We start from the raw sequence: 19,970 nt of genomic DNA, 5'->3' as shown, positions 1-19,970 counted from the left end.
TGCAAAGACACATGAATAACTTTATGACTTTGAGTAGTCCGAATAAATTCATCTGATCCTTGCCTAGCCAGATATTGAAATCACTACACTTTCATGTTGGATTCAGTGGGAATACTCATGGTGTGTAAATTATGCACACAAAACAGTTTGCAGGATTGAGACCTTAGCTACTTAACAGGAACTCAGTATTTTAGGTATTTTTGGGTTTTTTTTGTTTTCTTTACTGAAACAGCCATGTTGTTTTTTTAAAAAGAGGCTGCTAGCCATAGGCACAAACTACTTTTCACATTTTTTTTATGTTGATACTAAACTGTTGACACATGTGACATAGGCATAACTACTACTAACTACTTCAAGAGGCAAAGAATTGTGTATATGTTCTGCTTCATAAATGATAGCAATAACTCTATAGTGCCAGAACATGCTATTCTTCATAAGTCAAACAAACAGTCCTTAAAAAGGATTTCCATTTTGTCTCAATGCACTATCATGTCAAAATTTTACTAGAATGAAAAATTCACTCTAAATATTTGCTCATTCTTACGTTCACAGAAATCCCACTGAAGTCAATGGGCTCTGGGTATGCATGCTTCAAAACAGACTGTGGACCTTGGTTTTATCCTTACTAACCACAACTTTTTATTCTTGTTTTAAGTTAAGCTGTGAGAACACTTTCATCCAACAGTATAACTGCCTGTTTTAACCTCTGTGTCACTAAAATGCCCAACTTTCCTGCCATAATTTGCTAATATATTCCACATTAGCACAAACAGTACCAGTAACATGGGCTAGAGTTGATGGAGCTGAAAAGCAACTAAATAAACATCAGTCTATGTTATTAAAGGTTGACTGAAAACTAATGTGTGGTCTACAAGAGATGCTTTGAAGACTAGCCCCAATTTTTCCTTTTCACTTTAAATGTTACTTTTAAATCAGGAAAGCTACACACATGCAGAACAAAATTTATTTTCTATTCTAGTTACCTCGGTGGAAGAGGTTAACAGCAGTGATTTTTACAAAAGGAGTTAGCTTACATAAATCTTAAAGCAACTGAATTTGAGAGAGTACAACAATGACAGCTGGTTTCTTTTGTATTATGAATGCTCAGACTAATAAGATATTTGAGCCAATATAGATGCCAAATGCTATCATTTGCCCATAACATTCCAGAGCTGGAAGTGAGTGAGAAAGGGGACAACAATAAAAAGATGACCAGATTACTCTTTTACTGTCTTTGAACAACTAAGGATCTGAAGGACAGAAATACATTTACACTTTCAAACCCGTCCCTTATAAAGGTGATTTATGTTTATTAACAACTTGACACTGACAATCCTGATATACCCCATTGCAAGCACATATTGAGAGAAATATAATTCTCAGTGTCAAACAGCTAATTATTGTTCAAAGAAATTAAAATATTTAATTGCTTATAGGTAGTAAGAAACAGTACACAGTAAACAACAAGGACAAAGTAGATTGACTGTACATATTGGGATTTAAGAAAATACCTGATTAAATTATACCACATTAGGTACAATGATACATTGCATAATCCTTCCATTTTTCTTTGCTATTGTTAGTACTTCACAATATTTGTAAATTGGTGCCTTAGCTTCTAGTACTGTACATATCCACATCCTCTGGGCTGGACTGACCATGGTCCATAAGCCTGGGGTCAAGCTTAAATTTTGTTGTCTTCGCTACATCTGTTAAAGATATTAAAATGAAATAAAATGATAATAAAGGCATAAAAGCTTTTTTTTTTTAAAATGCTTATTCAGAAGTTATACATACTGATAGCGTGAACATTCAAGCATTATAATAAAGTGCTCTGCAGTTATAAATTAATTGTAAATTACACTGGTGGGAATAATGACGGCAAGTTGGTGCCATGCAACGAAAAATCACAGGAAGTAAGAAAAACATTTGAAAGATCTCCAATATCTGACAAACTCATCACTAAATTGTTTTCACAATTACAAAGTAATCTATTAAAAGCCTGGCGATGGCATGCCCTGAGCACTGGCACAAGGGAAAAGGGGGTAGTGTGTAAGGCTCTCCTTTACACCATACTGCTGCTTCCTGGGGCAGCAGGCTCTGCAGAGCTGCTACATCCCTCCCTCCTGCAGGTGGGAAGTAATGAATGAGATAAATTGGGAAGCAAACAGAACCTTGACTCTCCCCGCAGGAGCACACTGTGCAGAGTATGCAGTAACAGGATCAGTTTAGTACTTTTCCAGAGCAATGGGGAGACTGAGAAGCAGATAGTGACTGAGTCACTATCTCCCTCTCAGCTGGTCCAGGGGGCAAGCTGAACAACTCACTGCACCATACTATGAGCTAGATCACAGACGGATTATCTAGGCCTAAATTAGTGCAAATAAATTCACACAATTTGACTTTATTGGTGATTTTGTAAGTTTATTAAAATGTGGAGGAAACACACAGTGCAGGGAAGAGAGGCAAAGGGAATGCCTTGTACAAAGTGACTCTTCCAAACAATGTGTAGAGTTTATGAGATGTGAACCCCATCCAGCCCACCTGAGCCAAAAATCTATAGGCTCCACTGGGGACACGGAATGGCTTCCACCTGGAAATGTGGTGACAAAGAGGAAAATCTTTATTTTACCTTTCAACGTCTATAAGTATATATGTTTCATATGAAAGAAAAAAAGTGGGGGCTAAAGGAACTGAGAAAATTATGTATAAAGAGACCCAATAATTCAACAAACTGAAAAAGGAAAAATAAGGGAGCAACCCAGGATTAAAAAAAGGATTCATATGTTAAAGGTCGTACAGCGGGACATGTCACCCAGGGACCTCCTGGGACCAACTCAGAAGAGGGCATGGGGTGCACAGGATTACAGGGATCCCCTGGTTCCAATCTCTACATAATAGTTCATCAAAGGGAGTCATGTAAAGTCTCTACTGAAAGCTTGTGTCACATTGACCACAGTAATCACTGTGGAATGTATGTACAGATCAGATGTAAGGAGTTATGTATATATACACACAAAGTTATCCTCTTAGGTCTGTGAGTTGGAGCTGGTCACCAGAAGGTGTTAAATACGTTTATTTCAGGCAGAGATGCTTATCTACCTGTCCGACTTTATAGGAGTGAGTACTGTATACTTCACAATGAAAGCCTATTTACAGTCTGATCAAGGGATGAAAAGCCTCTAGGGGAGATTCTAGACAGGAAAAAAATAAGCAGCAGGGGCTACCCTGTTTACAAGTGAAGACAATGGATCATGGGACATGTCTGGGGTGCAGAGGTACACCCTGTTATGCTTCACCTAGGCTGACAGTGTATTTGCTTCATGAGAAAAGGATCACAACCAAGTCTGGCTGAAAAATGCTGGAAAGACTTTGGGGTGAGCTAAACTTGATTTGACAAGGGTTTTTTTTTTTTAAATTAAATCTAGGCTCTAGACTGCATGTTAGGATTTTGTTTTATATGTAACCATTTGTCTCAAATATTTCTACTTGCTATCACTTGAATCTTTGCTCTTTGTTAAACAAACATCTTGTTTTTACCATAAACATATCTAAGCGCTGTGTGTTAAGCGGAGCTCTGACAGGGTATAACCGGTAAGCTGGGTGTACTGTTCCTTTGCGAGCAGAGAATCAGTGAATTCTGTAAGTATCCACTGGGCCAGGGGATGGGCACTTCAGGGAGATGCTTGGAGGACTCAGAGATTGGAGCGTGCCCATCATTAACCTGTAAAGAAAGAGCCGGGCCTGCAGAGGCCTGGAAGGCAGTGCTTGTGGTGCTAGAGGCTGAACCACAGGAGTCACAGACCAGGATTCCTCACACTGAGGACAGGTGATAGCAAGGTGCCTCAATACCATGGGTATCCCTGGGAATGTAATGGGGATAACATAACATAAGAACGGCCATACCGGGTCAGACCAAAGGTCCATCTAATCCAATAACTGTCTACTGACAGTGGCCAATGCCAGGTGCCCCAGAGGGAGTGAACCTAACAGGCAATGATTAAGTGATCTCTCTCCTGCCATCCATCTCCACCCTCTGACAAACAGAGGCTAGGGACACCATTCCTTACCCATCCTGGCTAATAGCCATTTATGGACTTAACCACCATGAATTTATCTAGTTCTCTTTTAAACGCAGTTATAGTCCTAGCCTTCACAACCTCCTCAGGTAAGGAGTTCCACAAGTTGACTTATACATTTTAATAGCAAGCCCCTAACATGTTATGTTTGGTTATATAAAGACAGATGAGCATGCATAAAAGGTGATAGGATGATATTGGAAGAACTTAATATTTTCAAATTAAAATTCACGTTATCAGTGGTAGGGGAAGCTCTGTTTTACTAGATAAGGCCAATACCACTTTCCTCGATTACTAGGGAAATGATTGTTACTGACGGTTGGGAGAGGTCCAGGTACTCTCCACGCCAAATTTATACATTGAGAATGAGAACAACAGGATTACAACAGATATAGACAGAGGGGGAGGGTTAGGTATAAGGAAAAGGGGGGACAGATACTAGACCGACAGGTCATACTGGTAGTACTGTGTCCCTACCAAGTTGGGTGAAAAGGGTGAGAGGAGCCAAACAGCAAAAATTAGGATGTTTGTTCACCAATGCGAGAAGCTTAGGTAACAAAATGGAGGAACTAGAGCTCCTGGTCCGAGAACTGAAACCGGATATCGTAGGAATAACCGAAACATGGTGGAACGGTAGCCATGACTGGAGTACAGGTATGGAAGGGTATGTGCTGTTTAGGAAAGACCGAAACAAAGGTAAAGGTGGGGGAGTAGCATTGTATGTCAATAATGAGGTGAAATGTAACGAAATAACTAGCAATGCAATGGATAATACGGAGTCTGTTTGGGCAATGGTCACATTGGGGAAGAAAACTACTAGAGCGTCCCCTGGGATAGTGATTGGGGTGTGCTATAGACCGCCGGGATCTAGCCTGGATATGGATAGAGAGCTCTTTAATGTTTTTAAGGAGGTAAATACTAATAGGAACTGTATGATCATGGGAGACTTTAACTTCCCGGATATAGATTGGGGAACAAATGCTAGTAATAATAATAGGGCTCAGCTTTTCCTAGACGTGACAGCTGATGAATTCCTTCATCAAGTAGTTGCTGAACCGACGAGGGGGGATGCCATTTTAGATCTGATTTTGGTGAGTAATGAGGACCTTGTTGAGGAAATAGTTGTAGGGGACAACCTTGGCTCAAGTGATCATGAGCTAATTCGTTTCAAAATAAATGGAAGGATAAACAAAATTGCATCTGAGACTAAGGTTTATGATTTCAAAAGGGCTAACTTTACTAAATTAAGGCGACTAGTTAGGGAAGTGGATTGGACTAACATATTTAGGGATCTAAAGGCGGAAGACGCCTGGGGTTACTTCAGGTTGAAGTTGCAGGAGCTGTCAGAGGCCTGTATCCCAAGAAAGGGAAAACAGTTCGTAGGTAGCAGTTTTAGACCGAGCTGGATGAGCAAGTGTCTCAGAGGGGTGATTAAGAAAAAACAGAAAGCGTACAAGGGCTGGAAAATGGGAGGGATCAGCAAAGAAACCTACCTTATTGAGGTCAGAGGGTGTAGGGAAGCAGTGAGAAAGGCAAAGAGCTGGGTGGAGATGGACCTAGCGAAGGGGATTAAAACCAATAGCAAAAGGTTTTTTAGCCATATAAATAGGAAGAAAACCAAGAAGGAAGAAGTGGGACCGCTTAACACTTTAAACGGAGTGGAGATTAGGGATAATCTTGGCATGGCACAATATCTAAACAAATATTTTGCCTCAGTCTTTAATGAGGCTAATGAAGGGCTAAGGAATAGTGGTAGAGGGACAGATGGGAATGAAGATATGGGGGTAGACATTACGGTATCTGAGGTAAAAGCCAAACTTGAACAGCTTAACGGAAGTAAATCGGGGGGCCCAGATAATCTTCATCCTAGAATATTAAGGGAATTGGCAAGTGAAATTGCAAGCCCGTTAGCGATGATTTTTAATAAATCTCTAAACTCGGGGGTTGTACCGTTTGACTGGAGATTAGCTAATATAGTTCCTATATTCAAGAAGGGGGAAAAAAGTGACCCAGGTAACTACAGGCCTGTTAGTTTAACATCTGTAGTATGCAAAGTCATGGAAAAAATTTTAAAGGAGAGAGTGGTTACGGACCTTGAGGCCGATGGCAACTGGGACAAATTACAACATGGTTTTACGAAAGGTAGATCGTGCCAAACCAACCTGATCTTCTTTGAGAAAGTAACAGATTTTTCAGACAAGGGAAATGCGGTGGATCTAATATATCTAGATTTCAGTAAGGCGTTTGATACGGTACCGCATGAGCAATTACTGGTTAAACTGGAAAAGATGGGGATCGAAATGAAAATCCAGAGGTGGATAAGGAGCTGGTTAAAGGGGAGACTGCAGAGGGTCGTATTGAAGGGTGATCTGTCGGGTTGGAGGGGGGTTACCAGTGGAGTTCCTCAAGGTTCGGTTTTGGGTCCGATTTTATTTAATCTATTTATTGCTGACCTTGGAACCAAAAGTAGGAGTGGGCTGATAAAGTTTGCAGATGACACCAAGTTGGGAGGTATTGCCGATTTGGAAAAGGATCGGGATATCCTCCAGGGAGATTTGGATGACCTTGTAAACTGGAGTATTAGTAACAGGATGAAATTCAATAATGAGAAGTGTAAGGTTATGCATTTAGGGATGACTAACAAGAATTTTAGTTATAAGCTAGGGACGCACCAGTTGGAAGTAACGGAGGAGGAGAAGGACCTAGGAGTCCTGGTTGATTGTAGGATGACTATGAGTAGGCAATGTGATGTGGCCGTTAAAAAAGCTAATGCGGTCTTGGGATGCATTAGGCGAGGTATTTCTAGTAGAGATAAGGAGGTGCTAGTCCCGTTATATAAGGCGTTGGTGAGACCTCATTTGGAGTATTGTGTGCAGTTTTGGTCTCCCACGTTTAAGAAGGATGAATTCAAACTGGAACGGGTACAAAGAAGGGCCACTAGAATGATCTGAGGAATGGAAAGCCTGTCGTATGAAAGGAGACTTGAGGAGCTCGGTTTGTTTTCCTTAACCAAAAGAAGGATAAGAGGAGATATGATTGCACTCTTTAAATATATCAGAGGGATAAATACCAGGGAAGGAGAGAAATTATTTCAGCTCAGTGCTACTGTGGACACGAGGACAAACGGATATAAATTGTGAGTCAGGAAATTTAGGCTTGAAATTAGACGAAGGTTTCTAACCATCAGAGGAGTGCAATTGTGGAACAGCCTACCGAGGGAAACAGTGGGGGCGAAGGACCTCCATGACTTTAAGATTAAGCTGGATAAGTTTATGGAGGGGATGGTATGATAGGATAACGGGTTTAGTCAATAGGTCAATAACGTGCCACACTGGTAATTAGTACAAAGGGTCAATGTTGGGATATTGTTAGCCTTTTCCAGAGGGTCTGGCTGGAGAGTCTTGCCCGCATGCTCGGGGTTCAGCTGATCGCCATATTTGGGGTCGGGAAGGAATTTTCCTCCAGGGTAGATTGGCAGTGGCCCTGGAGGTTTTTCGCCTTCCTCCGAAGCATGGGGCAGGGGTCGCTTGCTGGTGGATTATCTGCTACTTGAAGTCTTTAAATCATGATTTGGAGCATTCAACAGCAGAGTCAAGGGAGAGAATTAGTTCAGGAGTGGGTGGATCGGCTTATGTGGCCTGCATCTTGCAGGAGGTCAGACTAGATGATCATAATGGTCCCTTCTGATCTTGAATTCTATGATTCTATGTTACTGACAGAAGGACATGATAATTTCACTTAAATGTCACTATATGGATTGAGTTGTTAATTATGAGCACATTCAAGGATTTTTCATTATCAGCATGCCATGCAATGGATCCCTTATTGATCACTTAAAATGCACGAAAAGCAACATAGTAAAGAACTAGTGAAAATCAAATACAATGCTTCCCATATAAATTGTGTGCGCTTCGTCAATGCCCTAGGGTAGTAGCTCTCAAACCCATGGCCCCTAGACAGATGGCTGATCACCTGGTGCTGGATCTCCTCTTTGTTTCCAGCTGTTTTTACAGATACCTAGATATTTCACTACAAGAGAGCCAGGATGCCTGTAAAAGCCACTGGAAACAAGGAGAAGCCACACTAGTTGCCTTCACAAGTAAGCTGACATGTGAGGAAACAGATGTTACCTTCAAGCAATATTATCTTTTTACAAAAGCAAATGCTGAAGTTTCCATAGAGAAGATGTGCAACTGACAGCACGAAGGGTCCATGTGATTAGGAATGGGAAGTGATCCACAATACATATTCTTTATTGAAGTGTGGTCCACATTGTAGGACCTATCACCTCTTTGGGCTCTTGATATAGCATACTAAATTTCATGGAGTTTACCACATTAGAAAGATAAATTTGACAGGCCTGCTAGAGTTGCTTTTTAAAAAAAGAATGATGAAAATAACATTAAATAATTCACAATTCACTGCAGTTTATGCTAATTTGAGTTTCGTACCTGAAATGACATTTGGCACTTTTATTTCTGTGGGCAAAGGCACCAGATCTTTTGAACTCTGAATCTTCATTACCGGAGAATCTGTTACAGCAAGTGGTTTTGACTTAACCTCAGATTCAGGTGTTGTTTTTTTAATCTCTGCACTTTTATCCTCTCCCACAACTGGTTCCGGAACTTGTTGCAGATGTGAACCAGCCTAAATTGCAAATGAACCAACCAAACAAAACAGAACAATATTTAGGTATATGCTTATTATATTGTTGATAAAGGAAATTACAAAAGAGCTGTCACGTTTTAATAAATTATTTCCAGGTATGCATTCTGTGTGTACAAACTTTCATACCGGATACACAGAAATATGCCAAAAGAAATTAGTTTACTATATGCCTCAATTCACTTCATGTTAGATTCAAATAATTGACAATATTCCCTGATGATGTTGAGGTTGTTTGCATAAAATGGGCACCACAATAAAGGGACAGAAGATGCATTTCTGAACACTATCAAGATACAACGAACTTCAGTTTGATGTCTGGAAGCTTGTTTAATGGTTAATGAATAATACTACTAACTTTTGATATACTGCTTTTCATCCAAGATACCCAAAAGACTTTACAAAGAAGGGGACAGGTCATTATCCCCTTTTACAGATGGAGAAACTGAAGCACAGAACAAGGTCAAAGCAACAGGTGGATTTACAGGAGAATGACAGCCTTACCGAAGTTATTAAGAGACTTGGAGTTTGAATTATCACTAACCACTTAGATCAAGATAACTAACAAACCTCCTGCAGATTATTCTTGATTAGTGACGAGCAACTGTTCAGTTTAGGGGCAGGTCTACGCTATGGCAGGGATCGACGCTCTGAGATCGATCCACCAGCGGTCGATTTAGCGGGTCTAGTAAAGACCCGCCAAATCGACTGTAGATCGCTCTCCAGTCGACCCCAGTACTCTACCCTTGATAAGAAGAGTAAGGTAAGTCAACAGGAGATTTTCTCCCGTCGACCCCCCGCGGTGTAGACCTTGTGGTAACTCAGCCTAAGATAAGTCAACTCCAGCTACGTTAGTCACGTAGCTGGAGTTGCATAGCATAGGTCGACTTACTGCAGTAGTGTAGATATAGCCTAGGAAACAACAGACTTTATTTAGCAAAACTCTGACAGTTTATAATTCTTCTTACCATGACAGTTCTTATTTCCCTAACTGTTTCTCATGATTCAACTGAAAGAAAATACGCTTCAGTCAGAATTCTGTTCATGGTTGTCAATGGAAATAAAACTGAGGATTAACAAAAATGTCAAAATTATATCAGTGTTTTAATAGCTATATCAAAATATTTGTTTGCTGTAGTAAACCAAAATATTTAATTTCTAATCGATTAAACATTAAACTGTATTTCCATATACAGTGCTTCGATGCCTCATGCAAGTTGTAGTTTGGGCATTTTGTGCCCTCACTTTCTCCTACTGGCTTTGCATCAGCGGAAATGTAGTCTGGCCAGTGAGCTGGGTGCACTGCAGTAAATGGAGCATGAGATGTCCAAATCTATAAGTTTCCTGTGTCTGTGTTCTCATAGGGAAATGCAGTTTCACGTTGAACTGATTCAAAATGTTTTGTTTCTATCAAAAATGCTGAAATTAAATATTTCACCATTTCTGAATCAAAAATTTGTTTTGAACTTTCCGTTTGTGAAAAATATTGCTTTCAACTTTTCATCCTAATTCGGGATTTTTTCTTTTTTTTAAATGTTGAAATATCAGCATTTCCCTCAGGCTAGAAATTCCAATATTTGCTCAGATCTAATTATTAATTATTATTATTCAGATATACAGCTACATTCTCATAAGATTTTTTAAACTGTAAACTGGCATTCAGAACATTCATGTTTCCAAACTAGAGTAAGTCAAATTCACGAATACCTGGAATCATCTGAACCAATGGAAAAATCTGTATTTTTTATTCACTAAAATGAAATGTCCTATTTACACTTTTTAATCACAATAAAATAGGTATGTTCTGGCCAGCTGCCACTTGATAGGCATCCACATGCTAAAAAGCATCACATTTTTCATACATTAGCGATATCAACAGAGGCGCCAAGGACTTATCCTGCAACCATTTACATGTGTTCTTAACTATGTTACCATGAGTAGTCCTACTGAAAATCAATGAGGCCACTCATAGATAGAAAAGATAAGCATGTCTAAGTGTTTGCAGGTCCATGGCCTGAATAAGGAAAATAAACTATCTTCTTATGGTTGCATCTCCAGATCAATGAGGTCTATTAAAAAGGCAGTGGAGGGAAGCTCACCTAGCTGTTGTGCATCCTGAATATGTTGTATAAGTAAACAGATCTCAAGGTCTATCAATCTGGGATTTGTCACAAACACTATTCAAACAATTTAAAAAAAAAACCACTTCTACTGTAAGCTCTTTGGGGCAGGGACTGTCTTTTTGTTCTGTGTTTGCACAGCACCTAGCTCAATGGAATCCTGGTCCAGGACTGGGACTCCTAGGTGCTACAATAATACAAATAATAAACAACAACAATAGCAATAAAATGAGGACCTTTGTGCCTCATAACACACTTCATTGTGATATTAAATAGTATCAACAAACACATCTGTATCTTTTTGCTTAAATTTGCATTTCAGAAATCAATCCAAGGTATTGAACTGAATGACTAACTGATCATTCTTTGGAAAAACCTACCTTGGTATCTTCTTTCTGTGTGAGTAGCACTTCTTTCATAGAGGAGTTTTTTGTCCATAGTGATCCTATTGCTTCATAGGTTTGATGGCTTGCAGCATATACTTTTTTCCCTGTTATCTAATTTAATTAGTTAAAATGTATTATTTTAACAAGAAGCTTTAAAAATGGTAGGGTTCACAGAACATTTCAAGTAAAGCAAATATTCTCCTTTAATAAACTGTATAGCTCCAATACTGGAAGACAGAAAATCTGCATTTCACAAATTTGATGAATCTCCCCACACTCTCAATCTTATATTATAAATCATGCTTAAATTGGTATTGTAAATCGGTTGCAGTGCATCCATTTACACAAAATGGATTTAAAACTTAACCAGGGAATAGTGGTTTGAATAAATGAATGCACTGGAGGCTGGAACAGCAAGAAAAGTTAGACATATTCTATGTTACAAACTTGAAACAAAAACATGACTAATTTTAGCTAGATTCTTTTCATTCATGCAAAGACAATCATAGCAAAATGTATGCCTGGTTAAAACAAATCCCATGGTGAGGAAAGATACAACCAAGAAATAAAAGGACCTGACTGAAATTAACAAACATTGCTGTTTTGCTTCACAAAGGTCTGAATTTGTAAATTCTTATTCAGCCTGTAATTATTCAAACTTTGTGAGGTTGCAGCAACATCTGTGGAGTGGCTCGGTAGATAGAATCCTCCCTGGCTGCAGCTTATTTCCTCATTCACAGAGAACTATGCACAAAGTTCTGGTACTATGGTTATGTATACACTGTCCTGCCATTCGGACTATAAGAGTGTAAATAGCAGTGTACACCAAAGTGCTGTGCTGAAACTCCCCCATATGGTCACTACGTGCGCAAACTGAAAGGTTCTTCATTTGCACGAACATAGTCTTGTCTAAAGAGGACTACATTTATGTAAACTAGGAACATTTTGGTTCACAACTACAGCATCCACACAGGGGAATTACAGTGCAGCACTTTGGTGCACACTGCTATTCACACCCTTGTAGCTAAACTGCGGGGCAGCATAGTTAAGCCCATAAAATCAATATTTTAAGTAGCTAGCCAACAAGTAAACTTCAAGATGACAGTCACAAGAAAATAGTGAAAGGGAATTCCCTGTTTCAGATGGATCCAGCACTGGATGTACATTAAAAGAAAGAGCTTCAGAAATGCCACCTGTGTATCCATTCGGCAGTTTCTTGTACAGTATTATTTTAATGCATGGAAATGAGTAGCTGTTAAAAATGCAATTTTCTGTTAATTAAAAATTTAACTGTATTGTATCTAAAAATGAAACTCTCCTTTCTCCAAGTAAGAATTAAATATAGAAAATAGCACTGTATTGGTCAAGTAAAGTCAGCCATTTTATTCGTTTCTGATGGACACGTAATTAACAACTGTGATGCATCACACACACACACTATAGTGTATAAACTGATGCCAGCTCCATATCCCTGGAAATTAAATACGGCAGATGTGTTGAAAATTTCAGTCTCACTCAGCTTAAATATTAAAAATTTTGATATTTTCACCCTATGAAAGAACAAAACAAAACTTACCTTAGCAACTACTACTGACTGAGCTGGGTAACAAACGGATACTGCTAATGTGGTAAGTCCCAGCGGGTAAGCAATTTTCTTAATTCTAGAACCTATGTAAACCACACAAATAATTTAAACAGGTACTATATACAAATGAAACATAGTATCGGATAGCTACATAATTTTAACCTCCGACTCTTGGCAACTACCTAGATCAAATCTATCGCAGGTATGACTGGCATAGACTTAGGGACTGTATTCCAATGGATCAACTGATGTTTCAGTAAAATTTACTGAATTAAAAAAATGAGGATATATCTTCAATTATGAAATATTATTAAAATCTTCTATATAACTTGTTCAAATTTCAGTGTGTATTATCTTGCATTTATTAATGAGTTTCCTCTGCCATCATGCTACCCAACCGCCAGGCTCTCTCATGCTTTTATGAATACTCACACCCTTCTGTGCTCCTGACTATCCTACATAATTTTGTGTTATATGTTAATTTTACCCACTTTTTCCAGATCACTAATGAATGTATTAAACATTTGTCCTATTACATATCTCTGATGCAATCTATTATTAACACTGATCACTTATTCCTATTCTTTGTTTACAGTCTCTTAGCCAGTTTCTAATCCATGACAGTTCTTTCCTATCAGGACTATTTAAGTTTACTTTAAGTTTCTTTGGCAACGGGTTTTTGAAAGTCCAAATAAATTGTATCTAGTAGTTCTCTTTTACCCACTATTTTGTTGACACACTTAAAATCTAGCAGACAACAGAAGGACAACATTTTCTTGAATAAACTGTGCTGTTTTGTCTGTATTATATTCACCTACTGGTAGATGTCATATAACTCTATGTAAATATTGTTTCAAGCATTTTACCTGGTACTGAAGTAAAAGTCATTTGTCAGTTACACACTTCAACACCTGTTGTAAAAGTAAGTACCTTGCTACCCTTCAGCGTATAGTACATTAAATCAGTGAGGCTGCATATTTTTGCTAGCAGCTTAACAATTTCAATTCACCCCTGGATCTACACTATCCAGTCCTGGTGATTTGTTGCCCTTTAAGGACTTGATCCTGCCAGCTGTTTCACGTGGATTAGGGTCAAATTTATCAAATTGTTCCAGCACTTTTTCTTTTGACCCTTCAAACAATCACAGTGGCTCATTTTTAATTACTTATCGATTGTCATTCTATCATGTTTCAAAAATGCCCATTTTTCCCTGGTCATCTTCCATTGCCAAGCACTTTGGTTCACCAGTTTTTGCTTTTAACCTCTGCATATTTGATTCCTTTCTGGAATCCCTCCCTTAGATCTAGGCTGTCCTTTCCCCAATTCATTCTGTGTTGCTTAATGCATTTAAATCCCTCCTTTTAACTATACTACCATTGTATAATCCAGACTGTGGGGAATGATTTAGATTTGGGGCTATTTAAAAATCCAAGGAAATAAAGATCATTTGCAAATGTGATGTTCCAATTATGCCCAGTATTCTCTTTCAATTTGTTGGTGGCTTTACCTAAAAACCACATTGCTGTAAACTTCCATAACTTAAATCATTATTTTCTCTGACATTTATTCTTACGAAAATTTCAGAAGTAAAGATTTGTAAATTCTATAGTAATATAATGAAATACAAAGCCTACAAAATTATGTCATAATTTTACAAAAATTAAGTCTGGTGATTTTGAATATATATTTCATAATTTTATGAAAATTAAATCCAATGATTTTTTAATACATCTCTTCTCTCAAGCACATCTCTGTTCCTGTGTCAGTGCACCCAATTCCCCACTGTCTTACACAGCCCCATTTCAACATTCCATGTCACAACTACCATCACTTTGGTCCAGGAACACTGAGGGCAGGTCTACACTAAGGGCGGGGGTCGAATTAGGGTACGCAAATTCAGCTACGTGAATAGCGTAGCTGAATTCGAAGTACCCTAATTCGAACAACTCACCCGTCCAGACGTGGCGGGGTCGAACTCCGCGGCTCCCCCGTCGACTCCGCCAACTCCTTTTGCCGAGGTGGAGTACCGGAGTCAACCGCAGCGCTTCCGGAGTTCGAACTATCGCGTCTAGATCAGACACGATAGTTCGAACTCCGAAAAGTCGAACTCTCCGCGTCGAACCGGCAGGTAAGTGTAGACGTACCCTGAGAGAGACTCTTCAGTGTTCACTAGAAATACTTCTTGATTGGCCAGGAGGTTCATTGAGAGGTTTGAGGTGTTCCTTCCTCCAGGAAGACACCTACAACTTACACTGATCCTTTTAAGGAATGAGGGAGGTATTCTGTGATGCAGAGAGTATTGTACAGGAGTAATTTGGATAAGTTCCTTCTCAAACCCTATCCCCTTGCTGGCAGAATCGCGATTGAATCTTTTTCATTTGGCTCTAGATTTGCATACCTTTCCCCTGACTGTAGAAACTGTGAATACGATCATTTACATTGTGAGCTGATTTAAATCAATCAAATAATAAATTACCAAAGAAAATTAAGGCATTTCTGATGGCACAATAGGGTCCTATATTTCTAAGAAAATAATTCTTAAATTATAGAATTACATATTTAATTGTTATTTTAAATGAGTAAATTAAACAAAACTGTAAAAGAAAAATGTCTGCTGGTATCCCCTCTACATACTATAATAATATGAAATCTTGGTTTGTTTGTTTTTAAAACTATGTAACAACTGTTCACGTGTTCAAAAGGTTTTTACCAAAACTTAAGTCAAAATTGCAGAAAGCATAGAATAAAGTATGTTAAATTAAAGACGTGTCATACAATTACCAATCTGACAGCGTTTGCAAACAAACATACCTACCTTTTGCAAGAACTAAGCCAGCTAGACCTGAAATTGTAAGTACGGTAACTTTTGGAAGAAATTCTGGAGGCGGATTCTTCAGATAAACATATGTATCTATATAAAAAAAAATCAAAACAGCTATGGTATAATAATTGAAGATTAGTCAATTTTCTCTTTTTTTTGTTCTCTCCCATTTTGAGAGAGAGCAGTAAAGTCATGTCTATCAAAAGTTGAATGCTGAGGTAGGCCCTGTCTTACAACTGGATCCGCTACTGCGGATACCTGCATCCATGTCAAGCTCCACTGACTTATTTTGCAGGCGGACACATGGGAGTCAGCACTGCAGTATAAGGATTCTGATGTGTCATTCATAAAATATACATTTTACAAAGTTCACAATGATGCTCTTTAGATAGCTTTTTCTATTTAGTAAAATGTTAGCACTTGTTCCTAATGCAAGTGACAGGGTTTTCAGTTTTCAATGCACGTAAAAAATGTATTTACAAATTGGTGAAAGGAGATGCCACTATGCTGGTGTTTCTTGATTTTTTTACTACTACTACTACTACTATATAGTGCTTTTCATCAGTAGATCTCAGTCTTTCACAATCTTTAAAGTATTTATTCTCGCAATGCCACTGTGACATAATGAAACTTCCCTATCCCCATTTTTATAGAACTGAAGCACAGAGAAACTTGCCCAAGGTCACACAGACTGCTTGGAGCAGGGAACTGAACCGTACTCGTCTAAAGCCTAGGCTAGTGCCCTAACCACTGGACCATCATTTGTTTCTTTTTAATGAAACTTATTTTCCACTGGTAATTTCAGAAAGGCATCTTTAATACAAAGAGTATTTTTATCTTCAATGCCGAATTAGGACCAAACTGTGAAGTGTAAATGAGAACTAAAATAAGGAAGAAAGGGAAAGGAATTCTTCTCACCTATACAGCAGTTCTCTGTACAGCAGCTGTGTAGCCTCCTCCCTACTGCTTAGGGTTGCCAAGTGTCCGGTTTTCGATCGGAACGCCCGCTCGAAAAGGGACCCTGGTAGCTCCGGTCAGCACCGCCAACCAGGCCATTTAAAGTTTGGTTGGCAGTGCTGTAGGACTAAGACAGACTAGTCCGTAGCTGTCTTGGCACCATGCTGCACCCCAGAAGCGGCCAGCAGGTCTGGCTCCTAGGTGGCCAGGCCATGGGGCTCCGTGCGGTGCCCTGGCCCTGAGCACTGGCTCCGCACTCCCATTGGCTGGGAACTAGGGCCAATGGGAGCTGGAGGGGAGGTGTCCGCAGGCGAGAGCAGTGCGTGGAGCCTCCTGCCCCCCTCCCCAGCCTAGGAGCTGGACCTGCTGGCTGCTTCCGGGGCACAGCCCAGAGCGAGAACAGGCAGGGAGCCTGCCTTAGCCCCACTGCGCCGCTGACTGGGAGCCACCTGAGATAAGCCCGCACCCCACCCTGAGCCCCAACCCCCTGTCCCAGCCCTGAGCCTCCCCAAACCTGGAGCCCCCTCCTACACCCCAAACTCCTCATCTCTGGCCCCAGCCCAGAGCCCACACCCCCTCCCACACCCCAACCCCCAGCCTCCTCCCCTATTGTGAATCCCTCAGCGCCCCCCCCCCAGCCTGGAGGCCCCTCCTGCACCCCAGACCTCTTATCCCCAGCCCCACTCTGGAGCCTGCACCCCCAGCCAGAGCCCTCACCCTGTCCCACACCCCAACTCGCTGCCCCAGCCTGGAGCCCCCTCCCACACCGTGAACCCCTCATTTCTGGGCCCAGTGCTGTAACAAGGGCGAGGTGAGTGAGGCACTTGCCTCGGGCGCGCAAAGCTGAGGGGTGCAGGTCTACCGTGATCAGCGACGCTTCGGCGGCAGCTCTACTGCCACCACTTCTTCGGCAGCGGGTCCCTGAGTCCCTCTTGGAGGGAAGGACCTGCTGCTGAATTGCCACCACTGCTTTATTCATTCTTCAGCGGCAATTTGGCGGTGGGTCCTTCTCTCTGAGGACTTGGGGACCCGCCACCGATTTGCTGCCGAAGAATGAATGAAGCGGCGGTGGCAATTTGGCGTCAGGTCCTTCCCTATGAGAGGGTCTCAGGGACCCGTCGCCGAAGAACCTGGAGCTGGCTCTTGCCTCGGGAGCAAAAATTCATTGTTACGGCTCTGTCTGGGTCTACCCCAGAGCCTACCCTCAGTTAGAGCCTTCACTCCCTCCCGCACCCCAACTCTTTGCCCCAGCCTAGTGAAAATGAGTGAGGGTGGGGGAGAGCGAGCCATTGAGGGAGGGGGAATGTAGTGAATGGGGGGCCGGACCTCAGTGAAGGGGCAGGGCAAGGGTGTTCAGTTTTGTGCGGTTAGGAAGTTGGCAACCCTACTGCTGCTACCACAGCTATGGATTGTAATAGGAGTTGGATTAACTATGCACCACCTATATGGAGGTTTAAGCATGTGGTGCCACTCCCCAAATCATGCTCTGTGCTGCTAAGAGAAAGCACTAGGGAGAAAAATTCTACAGCATGTAGCGCACTGGGAACATAGAGACACTCGGGATGTAGAGCGTCTTGCTCCATTCCCCTTTTATCCAACCCTGCAGCAGAATCATGACAGTTCTCTGATATTTAGAAGCTTCTGAACCTACTGAGGGCTTGGGTAGCATTTGGCCTCAAAATGTCATCTAATATTAAAATCAAAGGAATTACAAACATTAGCTAAATTGGTTGAGTCATAATTACAAAAAGAGATTAGGAGCTTCTTTTTTGTTTTCAAACAAGAGACTATGGTAAATAGCATGAAGCCAGCTTATAGGGAAGGCATTTATACCCCTTCTGTTTTATTGATTCTTGTGTTTGGTCTAGTATATCAATATTTTTGATAGAATTTGTTGTTCTCCAGTATAAACCAGCATTGTAATTTTCAAAGCCAAACAATGAGCAAGAAGAGACTAGTTTTAAATTTTGACTATATGACTCACCTACCTTTTCCAAACTGTATTGAATCCATTATCCCATTTTTAACAAAGACATAGGCATCCTACACAAAAGAAAATTTAGATAAAGTGAACTCTGTTTTTGAGTTGAAGTCTTCAATGCCATGGATACAACACTAACACACAAATACTTTTCCACTCTGGCCAAAGAGAACCGAGTAATTACATAACAAGTAAAAGAAACAGATCAGTCAAAAAGCTTTTAGAACGAAAAATGCAGAGATACATTTCTACTTTGCTCCCTCTACATACAATGTATGTTTAAATTATATATGGATGGTGTGACAGATATTGCAACTGTGTGGAATATCTTTGAGGACCACATTGTATTAAGCATATGAATGGTTTATACATCACTGTGGGTCAGGGACTGTATATAGCTCCAGAGGAGAAGGGCTGCTACAGCTCTGCCAGGAACAGAGCATGTCCAAGCATGTGGACAAGGAGGATATAGTGTATTTAGATTTTCAGAAAGTCTTTGACAAGGTCCTCACCAAAGGCTCTTAAGCAAAGTAAGCAGTCATAGGATAAGAGGGGAGGATTGCTCATGGATTGGGGAGGGATAGTGGTTTGAGCAGTGGCCTGCTAAATCCAGGCTTGTGAGTTCAATCCTTAAGGGGGCCATTTAGGGATCTGGGGCAAAAATCTGTCTAGGGATTGGTCCTGTTTTGAGCAGGGGGATGGACTAGATGACCTCCTGAGGTCCCTTCCAACCCTGATATTCTATGATAACTGGTTAAAAGTTAGGAAACAAAGGGTAGGTATAAATGTTCAGTTTTCAAAATGGAGAGAGGTAAACAGTGGTGTCCCCCAGGGGTCTGTACTGGCCATTTTCATAAATGAACTGGAAAAAGGGGTAAAGAGTGAGGTGGAAAAATTTGCAGATGATACAAAACTACTCACAATAGTTAAGTCTCAAGCAGACCATGAAGAGCAACAAAAGGATCTCTCAAAACTGGGTAATTGGGCAACAAAATGGCAGATGAAATTCAATGTTGATAAATGCAAAGTAATGCACATTGGAAAACATAATCCCAACTATACATATAAAATGATAGGGTCTAAAGTAGCTGTTACCATTCAAGAAAGAGATCTTGGAGTCATTGTGGATAGTTCTCTGAAAACATGACTCCATGTGCAGAGGCAGTCAAACAAGCAAACGGAATGTTGGGAATCATTTAAGAAAGGGATAGATAATAAGACAGAAAATATCATATTGCCTCTCTATAAATCCATGATACACCCACATGTTGAATGCTGCATGCAGATGTGTTCACCCCATCTCAAAAAAGATATTGAACTTGGAAAAGGTTCAGAAAAGGGTAACAAAAATGATTAGGGGTACGGAACAGCTGCCG

At 40.4% G+C, this 19,970-nt stretch overlaps 1 protein-coding gene across 1 annotated transcript in view; it reads right to left on the bottom strand.

Moving 5' to 3' along the window:
* Positions 1 to 1,563: 1,563 nt before the first annotated feature.
* Positions 1,564 to 19,970, bottom strand: part of APOOL (apolipoprotein O like) — a 56,162-nt gene continuing 37,755 nt past the window's right edge. Inside the window, exons 4-9 of the mRNA XM_045031242.1 lie at positions 18,602 to 18,656; positions 15,651 to 15,746; positions 12,827 to 12,918; positions 11,245 to 11,361; positions 8,531 to 8,726; positions 1,564 to 1,709 (exon numbers count right to left, since the gene is read on the bottom strand). Coding sequence (XP_044887177.1) covers positions 1,612 to 1,709; positions 8,531 to 8,726; positions 11,245 to 11,361; positions 12,827 to 12,918; positions 15,651 to 15,746; positions 18,602 to 18,656 — 654 coding nt within the window. The 3' untranslated portion in view covers positions 1,564 to 1,611. The remainder of the gene's footprint in view (positions 1,710 to 8,530; positions 8,727 to 11,244; positions 11,362 to 12,826; positions 12,919 to 15,650; positions 15,747 to 18,601; positions 18,657 to 19,970) is intronic.

The sequence above is a fragment of the Mauremys mutica genome, chromosome 9 (assembly GCF_020497125.1).
Source record: "Mauremys mutica isolate MM-2020 ecotype Southern chromosome 9, ASM2049712v1, whole genome shotgun sequence".
Taxonomy (NCBI): Eukaryota; Metazoa; Chordata; order Testudines; family Geoemydidae; genus Mauremys; species Mauremys mutica.
The sequence above is the reverse complement of the archived record's forward strand: the minus strand, read 5'-3'. Positions and strand labels throughout refer to the sequence as shown.